Raw genomic sequence first — 21618 nt, forward strand, 5'->3', positions numbered from 1 at the left:
GTGGATAGATGGTAGCAACTCTCCTTTCTTAATTCCTTATTTTTAATTTGGACATTGTCCAATATCATTTTGAAATGATATTGTCCTTTTGCAATTTACAATTGTCCTTTTCTTTGAAGGGTATAACTGGGATAAATGGACAGAATTTTTAGGGTGGCACATTTCAGGTAAAAAAACAGGGAAAATCTCCCTTAAAATTAGTAGAGTAGCCTTTCCGCGGTCCCCAGAAGAGGGTTCCATACGGCGTTGTACTCGGTTTCCGTCGTAACTTTAAAGGGAAACTTCCACAATGTCCGGAGCCTTAGATGTCTTGCAGATGAAGGAGGAGGATGTCCTCAAATTCCTTGCTGCAGGGACCCATTTGGGTGGCACCAATTTGGACTTCCAAATGGAACAGTATATCTACAAAAGAAAAAGTGATGGTATCTACATCATCAATTTGAAGAGAACTTGGGAAAAGCTTCTGCTGGCAGCTCGGGCCATTGTTGCCATTGAGAATCCAGCTGATGTGAGTGTCATCTCATCCAGGAATACTGGCCAGCGAGCTGTTTTAAAATTTGCTGCTGCCACTGGAGCCACACCTATTGCTGGACGCTTTACACCGGGCACCTTCACTAACCAGATCCAGGCAGCTTTCAGGGAGCCTCGCCTCTTGGTGGTCACTGATCCCCGTGCCAATCACCAGCCTCTTACCGAAGCATCGTATGTTAACCTCCCAACCATTGCCTTGTGCAACACAGACTCCCCACTCCGCTATGTGGACATTGCCATTCCGTGTAACAATAAGGGAGCTCACTCAGTGGGTCTGATGTGGTGGATGTTGGCCCGTGAAGTCCTGCAAATGCGTGGTACTATCTCCCGTGAGCACCCATGGGAGGTTATGCCTGATCTCTACTTCTACAGGGATCCAGAGGAGATTGAAAAGGAAGAGCAGGCCGCAGCTGAGAAGGCAGTGACAAAGGAGGAGTTCCAGGGTGAATGGACTGCACCTGCCCCAGAATTCACTGCTACTCAGCCAGAGGTGGCTGATTGGTCTGAGGGAGTACAGGTTCCATCTGTGCCCATTCAACAGTTCCCTACTGAAGATTGGAGTGCTCAGCCAGCTACTGAGGACTGGTCTGCAGCTCCTACTGCTCAGGCTACTGAGTGGGTAGGAACTACCACAGAGTGGTCCTAAGTTTTATCCCAGATGCTCTTAATAGTGTTGAAAAAATTATGACTGAAAAATAAACATCAGTTTCTTACAAAAAAAAAAATTAGTAGAGTAATGTAGAAACTGAAAGGGTTGAATTAGTGAATTTCCCACTACTGGAAGGATGGGATGAATCAGATGCTAGATAACTACTTGGGGGAATCAAAAGTACATCCAGACTGGAGGACTTTGAACTTATTTTGTTCTAGATAGGCGTGGGATTTCTGGGAGTGTCGTCATCTTCAGAACACTGTTCCTGCCTCCAGCCCAGTCTCCTCTATCATTATTCAGAGAATCAACTCTTGTGGAGAAAGGGCTAGTCATCTATATAAATTGCCCCATTCACGACAGGAAAGCCAGCTAAGTTGAAGTAGAAAGGCATGTTGTGGGTGAAATGGGAGGCAGCATTTTTGTAAGGCAAGTCAGACCACCACCATGTTGATCACTATATTCCCTCAGATCCTAATGGAGACAGCCCAGGAACCTGAGAATCGCAATGTTTCTAGCCTAATTCCTCGGCTATCATCTTGGGAAGCAATATGGAAATTGCTTCTGCAGTTGCTACAGTCATATCTACTAAAGACTCAGAAAAGAAAGTTTTCACTATTAATAGTTTGGAATCATCAAATAGTTGAAGATAAAAACAAAAAAACAAAAAAACAAAAACAAAACTGGTAAGATTTTATCAGTAGAAATGACATTAAGGAAGAGGAATTACTAAATCTTCTGCTGTTTCACCCTAAGGTCCATTGAACATTTTCATCTGACTCAGGTAAAACCTTCCAGATTGAATTCCCTCATCAGAATGTGCACTCCTTGGGAGCAAAGGTGGCTTTCAATGCACTGAGCTAGCTGCTCCCTTCACTCAACTTTTTCTTTTTTTAAAATGATGAGTCTATATCTGTATTTCTTTAAGCTTTCTCCCTCTATGAAAACTTCATCTTGGAAGTATTAGCTTGAAAGGTATTCATCTGTCTGGACTGACTTCGGCATACTTTTGGCTAGGAGGCTGCAGCCTGGATGAGCTGTCCTCCAGAGTACTATTGTTCTGTGAATGTATGGTACATCATTCTCTCTTGGGTTTATGCCCAGCAACTGAGTATTTTGGAGAATGGAATACAGATCCATTGTAAGACTCAAGGCTTGTCAAATGATAACAAAGGGTAAAAGTTCTTGGTAAATAGCCACTGTTATCCTCAGCTCTCTAAAATGCTTTGCTAATATTGACTTCAGGTCTCTAGTGGGCATCTCTTTTTGCAAAAGCTATCCTTCATTTGAAGACAGGACTGAACTAGGAGCATTGGGCATCATAAATGGCTTCTCACAACAGCCATAAGAAATCTCATCTCTACTTCACTGACAAAAAAAGGAGGGCAAAAGTAGTGTACTATTTTTTTCTTGGGATCTTGATTCCTGCAGTTAGCTGATCTTGTTTGGATTTTTAAGAAATTATTATTAATAAATTTTGTGAATCATTGGGACTAAATCAGATGCTTGAACATTGAAGTTTAAAATCTCAGAAGAATTTGAATCATGTAATTGAGCCACAAAACTCAAAAAAAAAAAACAAATGTTAGCATACAACTTATTTTTGTGGAAAAATCAGAGTTCTTGATTTTTAAATGACCAAATTATAGTTACTTAATGAATTTGTTTTCTAAATCCTCCATAAAAGTCTTCTCACAGTACCTCATCAGAACATGCAAGTCTAGGACTTGGAATCCTTAAGTCTATCTCACTGGAACATATACACTGGTAAGTCCAAAAATGGAAAACCTTCAATGACAAAAGTATTTGCACTCTGTAGTATCTGAATTTTTAATTATAGGTCTAGTGCTATTTTTATTTTCTTAATTATTTTTTGTTCTAGTCTAGTACTACCATTTTTACTTAAATATTTTTTGACATTTCTAACCATATTATCGAGGAAGAATATATTATATATCCCATTATTAGTTATTTATAATCAAACCACTATTAATTATCATATTTGTTTTGTGTGAATTTTTCTTCATTTACAGTTTTGTTTAGTCATATAAACTTCAAAATTAATATACAATAATATCCAAAGTATTATATTTAACAAGATTTATTAATAACTAACATAAAAAAGCAAGAGTAAGAAGCCTCCTTTCCTAGCCATGCATGTGGAAAAAGAGAGAGGGATTCAAGATTTTTTTCTAACTATACACTCATTCTGTATAGCATTCTTTTTCTGCCTTCATTGTCCTGTATTTACATACATCTTTCCATGTTTCTCTGAATTCTTTATGCCTAACATTCTTTAAATTGAAATTACATTCACTTTCCTATATCATGATTTCAATATACTACAAGTTCACCCATTCCCTAATTGATGGATTCTTTGGTTTGAATTCATGGCTACTACAAAAAGTGCCGCTAGGAATATTTAGTTATATGTGAAACTTTGCTTTCTGTCATTGATGACCTTGGTGGCATATGCCCAGGACTAGAATTGCTGAGTCAAAAATTCTGCACAGTTTGGTAACTTTTCTCTCATAAATCCAAGTTGATTTTCAGAGCAATTGGACCAATTCACAGCTCTAACAATAGTATATTAATGTGACTGTCTTTCTACAGACTATCCAACATCAAATCTTTATATTTAATCATGGTAGCCATAAGATAATACTTTAGAATTGTTCTAGTTTGCAGTTTTTATTGTTAGTGTTCTAAACATTTTTTCATGATTGTGGACATAGTGAAATTCTTTTGAAAATGGTTTGTTAATATTTTCTTGACAATAATTATTTACTGGCTCTTAGTCTTAAGTTCATGCCAACTTCATAGGATGTCATACTTTTATCAGAGGTCCTTGATATAAAACCCTCCCCCAAACCAATTCTTTTTCTTTATTTTTAATGTGTACTGGCCATAAAGTGATATTAGTGAATAACCCCTATCTTGGAATTAGGAAGATTTAAATTTTGGTCTGGCCTCAGATATTTACCAGCTTTTATGACCCTGAAAAAATCGATTTTTCTCCTGTGCCATGTTTCTTCTCCTGTAAGATGCGGGATTCTGACTTAATGACCTCTAAGGTCATTTCTGAATCTATTATCATGCAATCCCTTGTATTTCTTCTTATTGACTTTGTGCAAAAACTTAAAATTTTTAAATGTTATGGAAAAGGTCTTTTTTCACTTTTGTGATATAGATTTTGTGTTAGTACTAAGTCTCACCTGAGCCATGTGAAAATTATTTTTTTCCAATCTACATATCTTTAATTCTATGCCTTTTAATATTTAGCACATATACATTTGGAACTCATTATGGTACATGTAGGGATGTGATGGATTCTGCCATCTTCCCCATACCACTCCCTGGGACAGCAAGCAATTAAATATAGATTATATGTATACATCAGGCAAAACATATTCCCATATATACAACGTTGGGAAAGAAAACATAGACCAAAAAACCACCAAGAAAAATAGAGTAAAAAAGGTATGCTTTGATCTGAATTCAGATTTTATCGGTTCTTTTTCTGGAATTAGATGGCCTTTTTCATCATATGTCCAGAATTGTCTTAGATAATGGTGTTGCTGAGAATAACTGTCTTTCACAGTTGCTCATTGCACAATAATGCTGTTACTATGTACAATGTTCTCCTGGTTCTTCTCACCTCACTTGGCATCAATTCATGCAAATCTTTCTAGTTTTTCAGAAAGCATCCTGCTTGTGATTTCTTATGTCACAATAGCATTCCATTACAAACATATACCACTTGTACTGCCAATCCCCAATTGATGGATATCCCCTCAATTTCTAATTCTTTTCCACAACAATAACAACAAAAAGGATAGCCATTATCCTTTTTTTCCTCCTCACAAATTGATTCTTTTACCTTTTCTTTGCTTTCTTTGGAATACAGTCCTAGTAATAATATTGTTGGTTCAAAGGGTATGCACAGTTTTATACCTTCCTGGGCATAGTACCAAACTACTTTCCAGAATAGTTGGATCAGTTTATAATTCCGCTAACAAGGCATTAGTGCCCCCTTTTATTTTCACATCCCTTCTAATAGTTGTTTCCATTTTCTGTCATATTAGTCCATATGGCAGGTTTGAAGTGGTACCTCAGCAATGTTTTAATTTGAATTTCTTTAATAAATAGTGATTTAAAGCATTTTCTCACATGATGATAGAAAGCTTTGATTTTTTTCTTCTGAACACTGCATGTTCATAACTTTTAGCAATTTCTCAATTGGGGAATTATAAGTATTGCTATAAATTTAATTCATTTCTCTATGTGAGAAATGAGGCTGCTGTGAGAGAGACAATTCTGTTCTTCCTAGCTTTCTGCTTTACTTCTAATGTTGTTTATATTGATTTGTTTGAATGAATTTTATCATTTAATGTAATCAAAACTATCCATTTTACATTCTGTAATACTCTCTATCTCTTGGTTGGTCATAACTTTCCCCCTTATCCATAGAACTGACAGGTAAACTATTCCATGCTCTTTTAATGTATGTATTGGTATCACCCTTTATGCCTAAATCATGTGTCCATTTGGCTTTATCTTAGTACATAGTGTGAGATGCTGGTCTATTTTCTTCAGTGAGTTTTTGTACATCTTTTTCCATTTGGCCAACTATACTTTATAAGGAGTTTTTTGAAATAAATTTTTGTTCTTTTTTCCCATTAAAAGAACTCTGGGGGCAGCTGGGTAGCTCAGTGGATTGAGAGCCAGGCCTAGAGACGGGAGGTCCTAGGTTCAAATCCGGCCTCAGACACTTCCCAGCTGTGTGACCCTGGGCAAGTCACTTGACCCCCATTGTCTACCCTTGCCAATCTTCCACCTATGAGTCAATACACAGAAGTTAAGGGTTTTAAAAAAAACCTCTGCTTTTTAAGGTGCTCTTTTCACTGGATTTTTGTGCCTCTTTTCAAACTATTGACTCTCATGATTTTATTTTAGGTTTTATTTGATTAAATATTGTGTACATGTGTGGGTCAAATCTAGCTATTTTAAGGAAACTGTTAATCATTTCACTTAGTTTCTTTTGCTCATAAACTGACATTTTCCAATTAAATTGTACAACAGGTATCACGTTATACCTGTTGTATAAATTATATAATAGGTATAATATAATGCCTAGTATAAAATATATTTACTTTCTTCCTCTTATCTGACTTCCACAAATAGCACTTAAATCAAGTCATCCTCATTTTGCTCCTGAAAGCATCCAATGTGTAGAATTCACAGCAAATGAATCTAGTTCTTATTTATGCAAAATTATATGCATATAAATATTGATATGTCCATATATGTATTGTAGATTTGTATTGTATAAATACAGACACTTTGAATTATATTAATAAAGGACCCTTACGTTTCTATACTTTTAAAAGTTTCATATATAAACTAGTGCTGTTTTGTGGAAGGCCCTTCTTATATCTAGTTGTATAATTATATCGTTTTGATTGTTTATATTATCAATTGTATTATTTTGCTATTTTACATGTCTATCATAAATCTAACTTGGTCATGATGAATCATTTTATGGACATATTATGATAGTAATTTTTCAATATATTTAATGTATCAATATTGTGAATGATCTTACCCTCTAGTTCCCTATCCCTATTAGCCACTCCTTGTTTTGAATATCAACATGCCTGTGTTTTTTTTTTAAACCCTTAACTTCTGTGTATTGACTTATAGGTGGAAGATTGGCAAGGGTAGGCAATGGAGGTCAAGTGACCTGTCCAGGGTCACACAGCTGGGAAGTGTCTGAGGCCAGATTTGAACCTAGGACCTCCTGTCTCTAGGCCTGACTCTCAATCCACTGAGCTACCCAGCTGCTCACCATGTGTTTCATAAGAGGAGTTGAATATCGAGTGACTTCTTTTTCTCTTAAAAATATTTGTGTAATATTGTCATTAATTTCTTTTTAATTCTTGGTGAAATTCAGTTATGAATCCTTCTGAACCAACCTGCCCACTTCCTGTGGCTTATTTATTTCTCTACATGAGAGTGATTAAAAACTAGACCTTTAGGGGGCAGCTGGGTAGCTCAGTGGATTGAGAGCCATGCCTAGAGACAGGAGGTCCTAGGTTCAAATCCGGCCTCAGACACTTCCCAGCTGTGTGACCCTGGGCAAGTCACTTGGCCCCCATTGCCTACCCTTGCCAATCTTCCACCTATAAGTCAATACACAGAAGTTAAGGGTTTAAAATTAAAAAAAAACTAGACCTTTGATTCTACTAATATAAGGAATTTCCATAAAAGTATAAGTTCTCTTCTAAAACCAGTTTTTCTCTGCTGCTCAAAGAGAGGTGAAAAACACTGAGAAGTCATGTTTTATCAAGGATCACACCAGTATGTATGTTCAGAGACAGTCTTCAAATTTGTCTTCTTGGCTCTGACAGCAACTCTAAACTAATAATGTTATTTTCAAAGCCATACTAATATTATTTGCCTATTAAATACTCTTTCCCCTACTTATTTTGTATTTGTGTGAGGCCATATTTCCTTCAAATATTTCAACCAAAATATCAACTAAACAGAATGAATGCAGAAACAGATATGAGAATACAAATATCTTCTACTACATCATTCATTAAAGACATCTGGAAAAAATATAAAGCAAGATCAGTTTTCTTGATATTTTTCATTTTGAAAATATAATTATTTTCTATTAAAATATGCTCTTTAATGACATATCATTGGTTTATCATTTTAAAAGTGAGTTAGTAAATAATATCATATGTATTACCAATTTAATTCCTAATAAGGCAAATATAGGTAAATATATTCAGGGGTATTTTGAAGTCAATTTAAATTTATGAAAGCTGATTAAAATTTTTCACTATGATCATTTATATCTCAGAAATCAGTGAATGCAATAATTCAAGGTTTAATTTATTTTGTATATTGTCTAGACATAACAATGTGATAGAGAAAATATTAATAATTCAGATTAGACATAAAAGTGTGTTGTGTATAAATTATTTTTCAGAGAGTTCATTGTTAAACATTTATCAGTATACTGTAGGATGTATTTCTCATTAAAAAAAGCTTTTTAGTGTACTTAATAATATTTCAAAGTCTAAATAGATTCTGAGGCCAAAAGTTTGAGAACAATATAATCTTGTTACAGATATAGGTTGCTCAATTTTCTTTCTAGGAGCACATTGTTTAAAATATCTCTTCTTTCATTAATTCAGATGTTTTCTGTTTTGTAGGCAATCATTTGCATTCTTTTTTTTTATTCATAGGTCTAACCATTCTGAAAGTGAAAGATAGACTTACATTTATTGGCCTCTTCAAAAATAAATCTAAAACTAGCTAATCTAAAAAACTATTCCTTGCTAATCATATAGTAATGATGGATTATGTAGATATCTCTTTCAGAGTACACATTTTATTTGGACTTTCTGGTTACACAGTCTTAACCCAGATGAAAAAAGTATCCTGTCCTAAAGGTAAACATTTTCAGCCAGGTAACAGGTTGTTAGTAAAGAATATTTTGTTGCATCTTTTAGTATCTTCAGAATTACTACATGTAGACATGTGCCTACTCTGTTATGTGTAACTTCAGCCATGGTAAACTGCATTTGACAAAGTTATGACAGTTAAAGTAAGAATTTGGAAATCTTCATTTCTGACATATTCTAAGTTTTAGAAAAAACAATCAATTCTTCCTGACTTCCGTCACTCTCTTCTTTCCTTTTCTCCTCCCTTTGCTCCTTTCTTCTCTTATATTTTTTCTCCATTCTCCCTTCTACCCTTCCTCCATATTTCCTTGCTGCTAATAGTGAAATGATTCTGAGAGCATAAGTCCTGGACTTCTATTGCTGTTAAACAAAAAAATCCAAGTTATTATGCCATTGAAAAATAGGATAGTGTAAAGACTTATTTTTGTTATGAGACTTGCATTTCGTCTTTTTCAAATCTGATACTCAAATGGAAAGAAAGGGCCTTTTTATCTTTCACAACCACTCTGCTAATTTTGAGGGAATGTATCCATGAACTGCTAACTAGTTTTAACTATAAGACGTTTATATTTCCAATAAAATGTTGAATCTTTTCTTCTTCTGTGAGAAAAAAATGATTAAGAAATACAGACATCAGTTAGTCACAAAAAAGCATGGATTGTCTTACCATTCTGCACACAGAAAACACTCAATAAACACATATGGTTGAATTAATCAATCCATTCAATGTCTTTTATATTTTAAAGCTTCTACTTTTATATAGAGTTAGAGATTGCTATGCTCCTGAGTTCAGTTTTCCAAATCAAAATTTTTATTTATAAAATTACAGTATCTTTACTGGTGCTTCTTTTGTAGTTTGTAATTTTAAATATACTGATTTGTGTTTTGTTTTTCTTTTTAATTTTTGGTGTGTATATGTGATTGTGTAGGGATGGAAGTAAAAAGCAAGTTAAAATTGAACTACATTTTTATTTTATTTCATAAAAAACTTAAAAAAATCAAAAAGGAAATGGAAAATGTGTCTATCCTGTTACAGGTAGACTATTATTGGGTGCTATTACTTTAGTGTCATCTCTTCTTTCTGTAATTACTGTACCTGTCTTTCCCCCATCCTTCCTTTTGTTACCAAAATACTTCCTATCTCTTCACATTTGGTCTTATCTCTCTTTACTTATTTCTTTCCCTTACAGTTTTCTTCAGATTGATGGCTCCTTTCACCACTCTGATGCCTGGGGTATGGCATCACATATTCAACTAATTGTACTTCCACAGCTTCTCTCTGTTCTTACATTTTAAGAAAAGAGCAGACCTCTGCTTACGTTTCAATGCCTCTGCCCTCCAAATAACCCTTAAAATATCAAAATCTCTGTGGGTGTGGTAGATATTTTTATTTTGGGCAATTGAGAAATGAAAATACCTGCTTAGTTTGAGACTAAAGAAGTGATCTTTTGTATACTGTCACAATACTATATTAAATAGCTTTTAAATTAATACTGCTGGCTAACATTGTTGCTAATGGATTTTGCTTTGGGGGTGAAAATTGTGAAATTCATTCTCCTGTCCTGATTACTAATTATTATTGTCTTTGTCCCTCAAATAAATTTAGTTCTGAGACTATTAGGTTTCATTTGGTTGTAATATGACTTATGAAATTCATATTTCCATAGAAAGAAACTCTGACAAAACAAAAATGGTTTGTAGATGATCTTATATTCATTTGTGGGACGCATTTCATTATATTAACACTAAAAAGTATTGTTGCCAAACACCTATCATTTATTTTCTCTCCCATTCATATATATATATGACACAAATATATATATATATAATTACATGTGACATGTAATTATATATATATATATATATATATATATATAAACACAAGGGGAAATGGGGAGACGAATATGAATAGTTCAGTAAAAAAGACATTGAAACATAAACACACACACATACTTATATAGAGAGGAAAAGAGAGAGATTTTCTGGAGTATGGAAGTGTAAAATATAAGTTTTTTCTTGCTTCTGCTCTGCTCTGAGCATCTCCTTTACTTCTGTTTTGGGCAAGGTGTGACATCTGTAGAGTTTGGAGAGTACTACTCATGCCTTCCTTTGTATCCTTTGTAAATCCTTTGTTAACAAATGATTCTTTAATGACATTGAGCTTTTAAAAGTTTTAATCATTAAAATCCTCTGGTGGAGAAGAAATAAAATTTAATCACCAAATTATTTTACATACAGTTGACTCTCAAGTTATTTGGAGAGCCACTGGAACCCCTGAAGATCCCTGTAACTCATTACCAATCTATTGCTTTCTCCCCTGTTTGCTTTTTCAAACATACACACATGGACTGTGTGTGCATGTGTGCTTGAACACACAGGCACACACACAGACACTGTGCAGCTGCTTGCTGCTGCTATGGACTTGGAATTTTGTTCCTTCTTCCATCTGCCCTTTGTGTAAAGAAATTCTGCCTGAATAATTACTTGTCTGTCCCCTTTGCTCATTCCCAACATCATCATTCTTCAACCTTCTGTTTCCAATTAGTTCTTATCTCAAATGGCTTATTGGCATCAATCTGTTCTCAGCATCACCAAAGTGCATACAACTACCCCCTGGACCATGGGGGACTTCAGATAAGGCTTAGGCTTGCCAATCAGCCCTCTGCAGTCTCCAGAGTTTCCCCTTTTCTAAGGAAACCTGAGATCGGAGGTGGTACTAAGACGTGTCATTGATATAGCACACTTTGGGGGCAAAATGACATGCATGAGCATTGCAGGGGCTGTGGAGAGCCTGTGAAAATAGCCATTGTTGGACATCTGGTGTCAGAAAGAGGTTTTCAAAACAAGTGTATGGCGTTAAATCATAGTGTAGACTGCTTCATGGCAGCTGTCTGCTGCTGGAGAGGGTATATTGAGACATTTGTGAATGGGTGCACTTTCACACTGACAAGGCATTTTGCTGAGTGCACTCCTGGGCCACAGGAACACGGGTGAGAGTGGACAAAGAAGATCAGCATTTCAAACAACTTCACATGATTTAATTGATGTCGAGAAGATTAAGCAGAAAATCAGGGGTTGCCTGGGCTGGTTAGCTCAGGTGGTGAAAGAATGGAGGGAATGAGCCCAAGGTCACAGGTTGGATCCCCATATGGGCAACTTAGATTTTCTAGGGAAAATTCTTTTGCTCCAGCACATGCAGCTTTGTAAATATGTGCTGTTTGACACAAGGGGAAATGGGGAGATGAATATGAATAGTTCAGTAAAAAAAGAAACACATAAAAATATAATTAGGAGGGATGTAAATAAAGCATACACAATATTTGACCAATTCTGGATCAATACATTTCCTGTAGTACAAAAAATTGATCTCTCAATATTGCTTCTGAATATTAACAACTGTGATATATACTCTCAGGACAATTCATATATTTTTGTCGTGAGAATTTATATTAAATCAATATCATTTTGCTGTTTTTGAATGTTTCTTTACTCACTCCTATTTAATCTTAGGCAAGTCACTTAAATTTGATGGGCCTTATTTTCATCACCTATAACATGTGGGGATTGGATTAATTGGCCTTTGAAGTCTATTGCAGCTCTTTTGTCTGTGATATCAGTAGACCTTTAAACAGAGACAGAAACCATAGAGGAAAGAGCATTGGTTAGGAGTTTGCCTATCTAAACTCTGTTTTCCCCCTCCTTCTCTACCCAATAAATAAGATGAAAGGCATATACCAAATGACATTTGCAGGATTATATTCCTTCCAAAGTAAAATATTGTTTTAGAGGAAATGTGAAATAAATGTGGATAAATTTTTTTGATTAAGAAAAAATTCTTTTATCAGATTTATGCAGAGACCCCCCTCCAAAATGAAACAAAGAAAAACAACTTGGAGTCAAAACTTTTTTTGTAAAACATCACTCCTATAAGACACCTACAGTTTTATGGGATGTTATTTCACAGTTCAGACTTGGCTTGCCATGGGTGGGAAGTGGGCTGATTGTATGAAGCAGTGGTGCATTTAGCAAGTCATTGTTAATTTACTTTCATAGAGAACATCAATAAAATTTTCTCATAGCAGTAGATAACAAAACTGATTTTATAATATTTGCTTTTTTAAAAAAGTTAAAATAAAATTGATTATAACAAAAGAAAATGCAACAATGTTCTGATTTTCAGGGTTTCTCTGGAAAAATTTTCAGAATAGCTTTCACCCCAAATCTGCCAAAATTACATGTTAAGTAAATCCTTTGAGAGGTAAAACAAGTCACTGGATCATAAATGTTTTACTAGGAGCTAACTCAGACTAGTTAGGCATGGCTAAGTGATTATGTGACTCTCTCCAACTTTTACTGATAAATAATTATAAATTAATATATAGTCTTTAGAGAATTTTAATCAAAACAGTACTATGTGAGGAGATGTCATTGACATAATAATTCCTAGCTGGGATGAGTGGGTAGACCTGGCAAAATATATAGGGAAGAAATGCAAACATATTTAATAAAATTTAATTCAGTCCAACAAGAATGTATTAAGCACCCATCAAACATACAGTAATTTGGTAAATGAGAATATAATGAGATTAAAACAAAAACTAAAACAAAAGTTTCTGCTCTCAAGGGGTTTGTATTCTAGTGGAACACCGCCTCCAAACAGGTTCACAGATAAGTAAATGTAAATTAATTTCAAGAGGAAAAAAATGAAAAAAAATTCATCAAGCATTTACTCTGAATACAGATAGTGAGGTGTTACAGTACTTTGAATCCTTGAAGTCTATTGACTGTAGTCAGGTAACTTAAACCCTATTTATCTCAGTTCACTTTGGAAGGAAACAGCAAACCACTCCATATGTCTGACAAAAAAAAAAATGGACACAAATTTTCATGGGATCATGTAACGTTGGATATGACCAAATGACAACAAATCTGAGTGAAGGATTAAGATGTAGGTATGTAAAAAGAAAAGTGAAGAGACTCCCAGCTCTCAAAGAACTCACATTCTAAAGGAAATAGATGACTGAGCATAGGAGATTACAAGTACAATTCAGATGGAAAGATCTTTAGGGAGAAACTGCAAAGCTGATCCTTAAAATAATGTCATTTTCACTGATAAAATCAAATCCATTTCTGATAGTGAATAATTTTTCATGATAAAGGGCTTCTGGTTTTGAGAATTTTATCTTCTAAGTCTCTAATACCTGCCATTGAAGAAGTAAGGGCTTTGGTGTCTACAGAAGTTTTTAAATCACGTTTCCACAGGGAATATTTCCTGGAATGGTGGCTACGAGGAGCTGGAACAGACACAGAGCTAGTAGTCTGGAGATATTGCCATTCCTAGTTGAATGCAGTTGGTCGGGGGCATCTAGGGGGCTCAGTAGATAGAGAGCAAGGTTCACTCTAGCCTTGGACACTTCTGAGCTGTGTGATCTTGGACTAGTCACTTAACCCCTATTGACTAGCTCTTAACACTCGTCTGCTTTGGAACCAATACACAAGATCAATTCTAAGAAAGAAATGTAAGGGTTTAAATAAAACTAAAAGAGCCAGTTGGTCAGCAATTGGTATTGATGGAAGCAATTCCTTGGAATTTTGGGTTCATGGTCTTGGTATCTTCATTAGGATCTGAGGGTTTGTTGGTTGAGGTAATGGTAATGGCTTTATTCAACTGAAATATCCTCTCCTCCGTGTTCTCTCATGTTAACTTGTTACTTCAGCTAAGTTAGCTTATGCTAGCAAATAATGGTGTGATCAAGGAAAATTAGTGTTTTGTTTGAACTTTGAATGGACTCTTAAAGGTGGAAATGAAGAAAATTCCCATTCTAAGAATGAGGGACCATGAGGAAAGGGTGGGAAGAAGACAAGATAAGGTTGTCTAAGGCAAGTGGAGAAGATAGTTTGGCTGAAATGTAGAGTACATAAAGAAACTAATAAGAAATAAATATGAGAAAATATATTAAAGTCAGATTATGAACAGTGATGGTGATAATAACCAAATAGGAAAGTTAAGAAGAGGAGGAGAAAATGAGTTTCAGGGAAAATGAGTTCTGTTGAGGATATGTTGAATTAGAGCATTCCATGGACCATACAGGGTGAGATATACAGCAGGCAGTTGGTGATCCAAGGCTGTTGTTCAGAAAGGTGTGTTTTAGCTGCAAAGAAGATAATTGATCCTAAGAGAGCTAATGAAATCACGAATATAGTGGGGTGGGGGGAATAGCAAAGAGAGCCCAAGATAGAGCCCTGGGTTACACCCATATAAAATAGTTGAGAGAAGGATTATGATCTAACCAAGAAGAATGAAAACAATTAGTTTTATAGTTAAATGAAAAAAAATTTCAGAAGGAAGAGAGTCATGCAAACTCTAGGAGGAGAAGGTATATTACAAGCATCCAATGTTGGAGAGGGATCAAGAAGAATGAACACTGAGCAAAGAGCATCAATTGACAAGACCTATTTTGTAACTCTAGAGAGAGTAGTTTCAGGAGCTTAGTGGTAATGATACCAGGTCCCATGTAATGTGAGCCAAAATTCTGCCATTTGTGCTATGTGTGTGTTAGTTGAGGTTTGAAAGGCATTTCTTCATTGTCAATTAGCACTTTCCTATCATCATGTGTAGATGTGATATGCTACAGCATGCCATATTATCAATGCTTGTTTTAAGTTTTATTATTTAAAGATCCCATGATATCATTGACCTTAAAATATTTTTCTATTTTTAAGAAAGTGGACAAAAAGAATAGTTCAGATGGAAACACTACTAGCACAAAAAGAAGAAATATTATTTTAGAAAAATATGCAGTTGGACATCATGAACATGACCATAGTATTTCTAGAATGGGAAAAGATGTTTGGGTATCCAAATCTACGTGACAGAATATTATAAATCACATAGGTGAAATAAAAGGAAGAGACAAAGTTGAATACCAAGTCTTTGTGATGTGCAAATGATTACAAAGAGCAGAGGTGTTAACAGTGATAGAAATGGAGCATATTTTAGCTCTATTGGTTGAAGACTGCAGTCAAAATCACCTTCCTCTTAGCATAGCAGTCATTCAGGCAAAAGCTTCAAGTTTGTTTCTTTAAGGTAGTGAAAGAAAATGGAAATGAAGTAGACTGTGAAGAAATCGTTGCTGCAAGAGTTGGTCGGTTTGATCACTTTAAAAATTGAGTTCAATTACTTAATGTTAAAATTACTGGAGAATCAGTTTGTCAGATGAGGATATGGAAGTTACACAGCCTAATATTTTGGAGAAAATACTGGAAGATGGATACACTGATCAACAAAATGTTAATGTGGATAGAACTGAATTTTTAAAGAAAATGATAAATTCTGGTATTTACATTTTGAAGAAAGAAAATAAAATTGGATTTAAAGTGGATAGGGATTGCTTAATACTTTTTCTTGGAAGGTAATACAGAAGAGGATTTTAAATTAAAATCGATGTTTGTTTATAGGTCTCAAAATACTCACGTTGAGAGATTACAACCATTGATTGCTTCCAGTTTTTTTGGCAGTCAAGAAAGCATGGGTGACTAAAATCCTTTTCAAAGACTGGTTTTCAAGTTATTTTAGCCAAGCTATTGAAAAAATATTAGGAGGATATTAATACTATGCTTTAAAGCATTACTGATTTTCAATAATGTCCCAGGTCATCCAAGTATGCTTGGTTCACTTTGTGAAAATACGAATGTGCAAATTCACTGAGATATGAATAAAGCTCTTTATAACTACCAGTACATGCATAAAGATTTAAAGAAAGAAAAGACAAATTCAGTCTCTGCTGCTAAAATATTTTAAAACAACAATAACAATGCTTTTGGCTTTTCTTTATATATGATATTCAGTTAGTTTTTAATTTTAAATATTTGCTTTTATAATGACTTTTATTTTATAATAAATTTGAATAAAATACATTTTCTTATCTTTTACTGTTATATTACCTTAAAGATTTAACATATTAAAATCATTATATATTTCTATTCTCCTAGAAATAATTAGCATATTTTACATATAATTATAACTTCAAATGTGAAAATTCAAATAGCGTGACTTTATGAGATTCCTTATTCTGACTAATTAGGATTTAGAACATGATTTCAAAGGGCAGAATAGAACAGAAGATCAGAGTGGGATAGAAACACTTGAATGGTACACCTGAAGTAGATGGAAATGAGGGATCTGGGAATTATTTTAGGGAACTGAAGTTTTGCCTTAGATTCTGCATCACAGAACTTTGGGGGGGAAGGGGTCTATCTGTACAAAAATATTTGTAGTACCTCTTTTTGTGGTGGCAAAGCATTTGAAATTGAGGGGATATTCATCAATTAGGGAATGGTTGAACAAATCATGGCATACTGTTGTGCTAGAAGAAATGATAAGGGAGTGGTTGCAGAAAAAAAGCTACAGGGTAAGATTTATATGAACTGATGCAAACTTAAGTGAGAAGAATCAGGAGATCACTGTAAATAGTAATAGTAATGTTGTAATGACAATCAACTGTGAAAGACTTGGCTTCTCTGATACAATTCCAAAGAAGCCATGATGAAAAAATGCCATCTACCTCCAGAGAAAGTACTAATGAACTTAGTGCTAATCAAAGTATAATTTGTTCATTTTCTTAATTTTTCTTGCATTTTTGGTAATAAGGTATATATGGAGCTATGTTTTGCAAGATTTCACATGTCTAACATAATTTTTCCTGTCTTACCAGTATTTGAAAGAGTATTTAGGAGGGAGAGAAAGAATTTGAGGCTCAAAATTTTAAAATGAAAAATAAATAATAAATTTGAAAAAAAAAACAAAGGCCTATCTATTGTCATTTGACTATGAATCATGAAACATTCCAGTCACCTAAGAATAAAAACTGAAGATCATTCAGAGGGCACTAGGCAGATGTATGGTGGGTAGGAGAAGTCTGCAACTCAAAAAAAGGAGAAGTTACAAAAAAGAATTAGAAGAAAGAATTACATTAAAAAATGTATGATTGGAAAAGACAATGGGCTAGTGAGAAGAGGAGCATGAGTCATGTGCTCCACTGCTATGAAAGACAAAGACTTTTAGCAATTTGGGCAGATACAGTGGTGAGCTCATGAGAGCATTTGCAGACCTGAAATTACGGATCCATTTGATTATTATAATTGGTAGGGTATATCTTTCTTTATTTGGACTGCTGCTTTTACTCTTTTACTGTTAAAGATATTTTTTGAAATCAAGCAATAGAAGATGCCACAGAACTGTCTATTTCCTAAATTTCCCGAGTCAGTCTCATGACTGAGAAAGACAGTTGGCTGTGGAAGCATGTGGTTTTCTTTCTTGCCTTTTTATCAAAGATATACTTGATACTTGTGTTACAGAGGACACTAATTGAGAGCACTCTTAGATGTTTTGTGGCTACAGGGAAGAAAGGCCTCTTCATTGGCTTTGGAGCCAAAACTGAGTGAGTATACAAAAAGGCCCTCAGAGAAGAACTTGGCCCTTGCTCTCACCAGGATTTTAACAAAGCTGTGAACACATGGCAGTGCTATTTCTTTCTCATCATTAGAAAAAAAATGCTGTTTATCCTTTGACTTGAAGAGGACCAATGCCATCATGGATGGATGTCTTGACTTATGCATGAAATTGGATTGAAGTGAGTGAGAGTGGCACAAAGTTGTCAGCCTCCCTCTTCTGGAGTCATCGAAGTCCAGTGACAAGACAATAGTCATGAAGACTAGAGATGGCCCAGGATGGAGTGGAAAACCTTCAATGTCTGAGCAAACTCTAAGCACTCTATAGGGCATACTTCAAACCATCTTTGTGGCTCTTAGAACCAATTGTTCTCTTCCCCCTCATTCCACCAGGGAAAGTTGTTAGACATCCTCTTCACTCTGTGATGAGCTTGAGGCCTGTTGAGTACCCTCAACCTGGTTTAACCCATATGTCAAGACAGTGAGAGTTGAGTGAATTGTGGACATCAAAAGTGGATAAGCAGCCCTGAAAACACTCAGTAAATCCTGCCTCCGGAGGAGCTATTCTTCTCTCAACATTCCATACCCTCCAAAATCAGATAGAGATATGGAAAAGGAAGAAGAATGTAACATGTACTCACAGATATTAGGCCTATTCCACTCTTCCAGCTCTTCCTTCTCATATGGTGGGTGAGAGAGGTTGAATTATTTTCTCTTTTTGGTGCTTCTGACTGTCTTATGAGGTGGACACCAAAAGTTGATAAGCAAGCCTGAAAACACTCAGTAAATCCTCCCCTGATTGTTATACACTTGATTTTGTTAAACTTTTCAATGGAATTTTTGTTCTTGGTGGATGCCTTTTCCTTGAACTCTATCTCACATTTTGGTGTCAATAACTTAATTAAATAAGTCAGTTTGGAATTATACTAATTATAACAATTTCATATGTTTGTTTTATATTTCTCTATTTTTATCTTCTGAAAGCATGTGAATTTTTATCTATTCTCTCATTAGTTGGTAATCTGTTCACACATAGTTCATTCAAGAATGACTTTTTACATTATAGGATTTCTGAGCTGGGATGACTTCTCAGAAGTCAATTCAATCATTTCATTTTATAGATCAACCGAGTCTCAGAAAGGATAAAAATTTTGTCCAAGGTCAAAAGTATAGCAAAATGGCAGAGAAAGGATTCAAACTCAGGACCTCTGACACCATATCCAACAGCCTTATCATATCATTCTATCACATAGCAACACATAATTTCCTGTATCTTAAAATAAAATGATTTCATTCTTTAATGTCTTTTTTTGGGTGTTTGTTATGTCTGTTGTCTCCAGATTCTATTAAAAAAAGATTGATTAAATAACCTACAAAAAATTTAAAAATAATACAGATTTCTTTAGCAGCTGTGATTACAATAATAACTTTGTTTAGTAATTTGCTGAGGATGAAAATAAAACAAAAGATTAAATATAATCTATATATATTCAACTAAGATATATACCAAGATCAAAGATTATGTCCTGTTTAAATTTTAAATAGGTGGAACCTCTATCAGCAATAAAGTTGTACAAATGTTTGTATTCATAGATGACATTATTCTAATTGTATCAACTCTTGAAAAGTACAACGCCTTCTATTGAGATCCACAATTATATAAAACCTCTCCTATATGCTATAAATTTTTTAAGTGAATGAAAAACCCATATTGTCCAGTTTATGACTTGTAAATGGATGGAAATTTCCCAAACACATTTAACTTTCTTGGCAAGTATTTCATGTGGGCTGAAAGTTGAGTTGGAGGAAATTGAATTGATCAGCATTTTAAATTTACTGTTATAGCTGGTATAAAATGTATCTTTTTAACAACCAATGATGCTAGGTAGCTCCAAATCATAGACCTGGATCTAAGAATCAGTAAGGTTATCTAATCAACAGGATGAATATCTATCACTTTGCTAATTTTAAAGTGCTATGTAAAAGTCAGTTATTTTTATGATTACTAAAATTAATTAAAATCCATGTGACTCAAATTGCATTGTAAAGATTGGTGGTGGGAATATGTAGGCTAAATTATGAATTGAAGATGAAAAGTGTTTTAAAAGGTATTGATTTATATGGTTAGAAATTTAGGTCAGTTGTTCAAGTAGTAGAGGAATCATGCTGTATTGATTCTTTTAAGATAAATGAAGCAAAGGAAGTTCTCCACCATTTTAGGTAGGACTTCTACGTGGAACTTATTGTAGGAAATAGATGAGAATCACATAGAATGAGAAATGGAGGTAGCATTTCAATATGTCTTTGGAAGAAATATGTAACCCAATGAGATCAAAGATACATATACATGTACAAATAAAGCCAGGGCTATTACCATTTATTCATGGTCTACCTCTATTCTCAGGTATTATCATAGAAACTAAGAGTTGGAAAAGTCTCTAGTCTTAGAAATTACAATACATTTTGCTGACATCATTTATCCATCGTAGTCATTTCTCGAACTTCCTCCTGAAATACCTGTACTCGTCCCAATTGAACCTACTTTTGAAATACAATGATCATATTTGACCATATATATATGACTTTCTGTTCTAGTAGACCCATGCTTTGCTAGTTTTTCCAATTATTCAGGGATTAGCTTCTTGTTGGTGATTTTTTTTCACCTACAATGTTATAGTTATTGGACTGCTCTTTTGATTTTACTTATTTCATTATTAATTAGTTCATACAAATTTTCCCATGTTTCCCTACATTTCTCATATTTATGATTTTGTTCTAAGTAATATTCCATTATATTCACATATCACAGTTCTTTTCAGCTATTCCCTAATTAATTGATTTTTTCCATTTTTTCATTGCCACAAAAATCACTATTTTGGGAAATGACAAATGATGAACCCATATGTATAGCATATGTTTGCTTTTTCTACATGTGATGGAGAGATGGCAGGGAAGGAGAAAATATGAAACTTAAAATTTTATAAAAAATGTTAATTTTTGGTTGTAGACCCAATTCTCTTGCCTTCCTGAATATCATATTCCAAGGCTTGTAGTCTTTTAGTGTGGAGGCTGCCAGATCCTGTGTAATCCTGACTAGGGCTCCTTGATATCTGAATTCTCTCTTTTTGGCTGCTTGCATTATTTTCTCCTTGACCTGGAAACTCTTGAATTTGGCTATTACATTCCTGGGGGTTGTCTTTTGAGAATATAATGTAGGGATGATCTATGGATTCTTTCAATGCCTATTTTGCTCTCTTTGTTCAAAAATATCAGGATAGTTTTCTTGGATAATTTTTTTGTAATATGATGTCAAGGCTTTTTTTTTTTTTTTGAGGCTTTCGAGTAGACCAATAATTCTCAAATTGTCTCTCTTGGATCTGTTTTCTATATCAATTATCTTTTCAATGAGATATTTCATTATTTTTCTATTTTGTCATTTTTTAAATTTTTTTTTATTAATTCTTACTGTCTGATGAGATCATTCATTTCTATATGCCCATTTCTGGTCTT

At 34.4% G+C, this 21618-nt stretch overlaps 1 protein-coding gene across 1 annotated transcript; it reads left to right on the forward strand.

Moving 5' to 3' along the window:
* Positions 1–229: 229 nt before the first annotated feature.
* On the forward strand, positions 230–1256 carry LOC123245661 (40S ribosomal protein SA-like). Its single transcript, XM_044674630.1, has one exon. It carries the CDS (start codon positions 290–292, stop codon positions 1175–1177), a length of 888 nt encoding a protein of 295 aa, XP_044530565.1. The 5' UTR covers positions 230–289; the 3' UTR covers positions 1178–1256.
* Positions 1257–21618: the final 20362 nt, after the last annotated feature.

This window comes from Gracilinanus agilis, chromosome 4 (assembly GCF_016433145.1).
Source record: "Gracilinanus agilis isolate LMUSP501 chromosome 4, AgileGrace, whole genome shotgun sequence".
Lineage (NCBI taxonomy): Eukaryota > Metazoa > Chordata > Mammalia > Didelphimorphia > Didelphidae > Gracilinanus > Gracilinanus agilis.

Coding starts and splice junctions, on each gene's coding strand:
- LOC123245661 (XM_044674630.1), top strand. CDS start 290: ATGTCCGGAGCCTTAGATGTCTTGCAGATGAAGGAGGAGGATGTCCTC.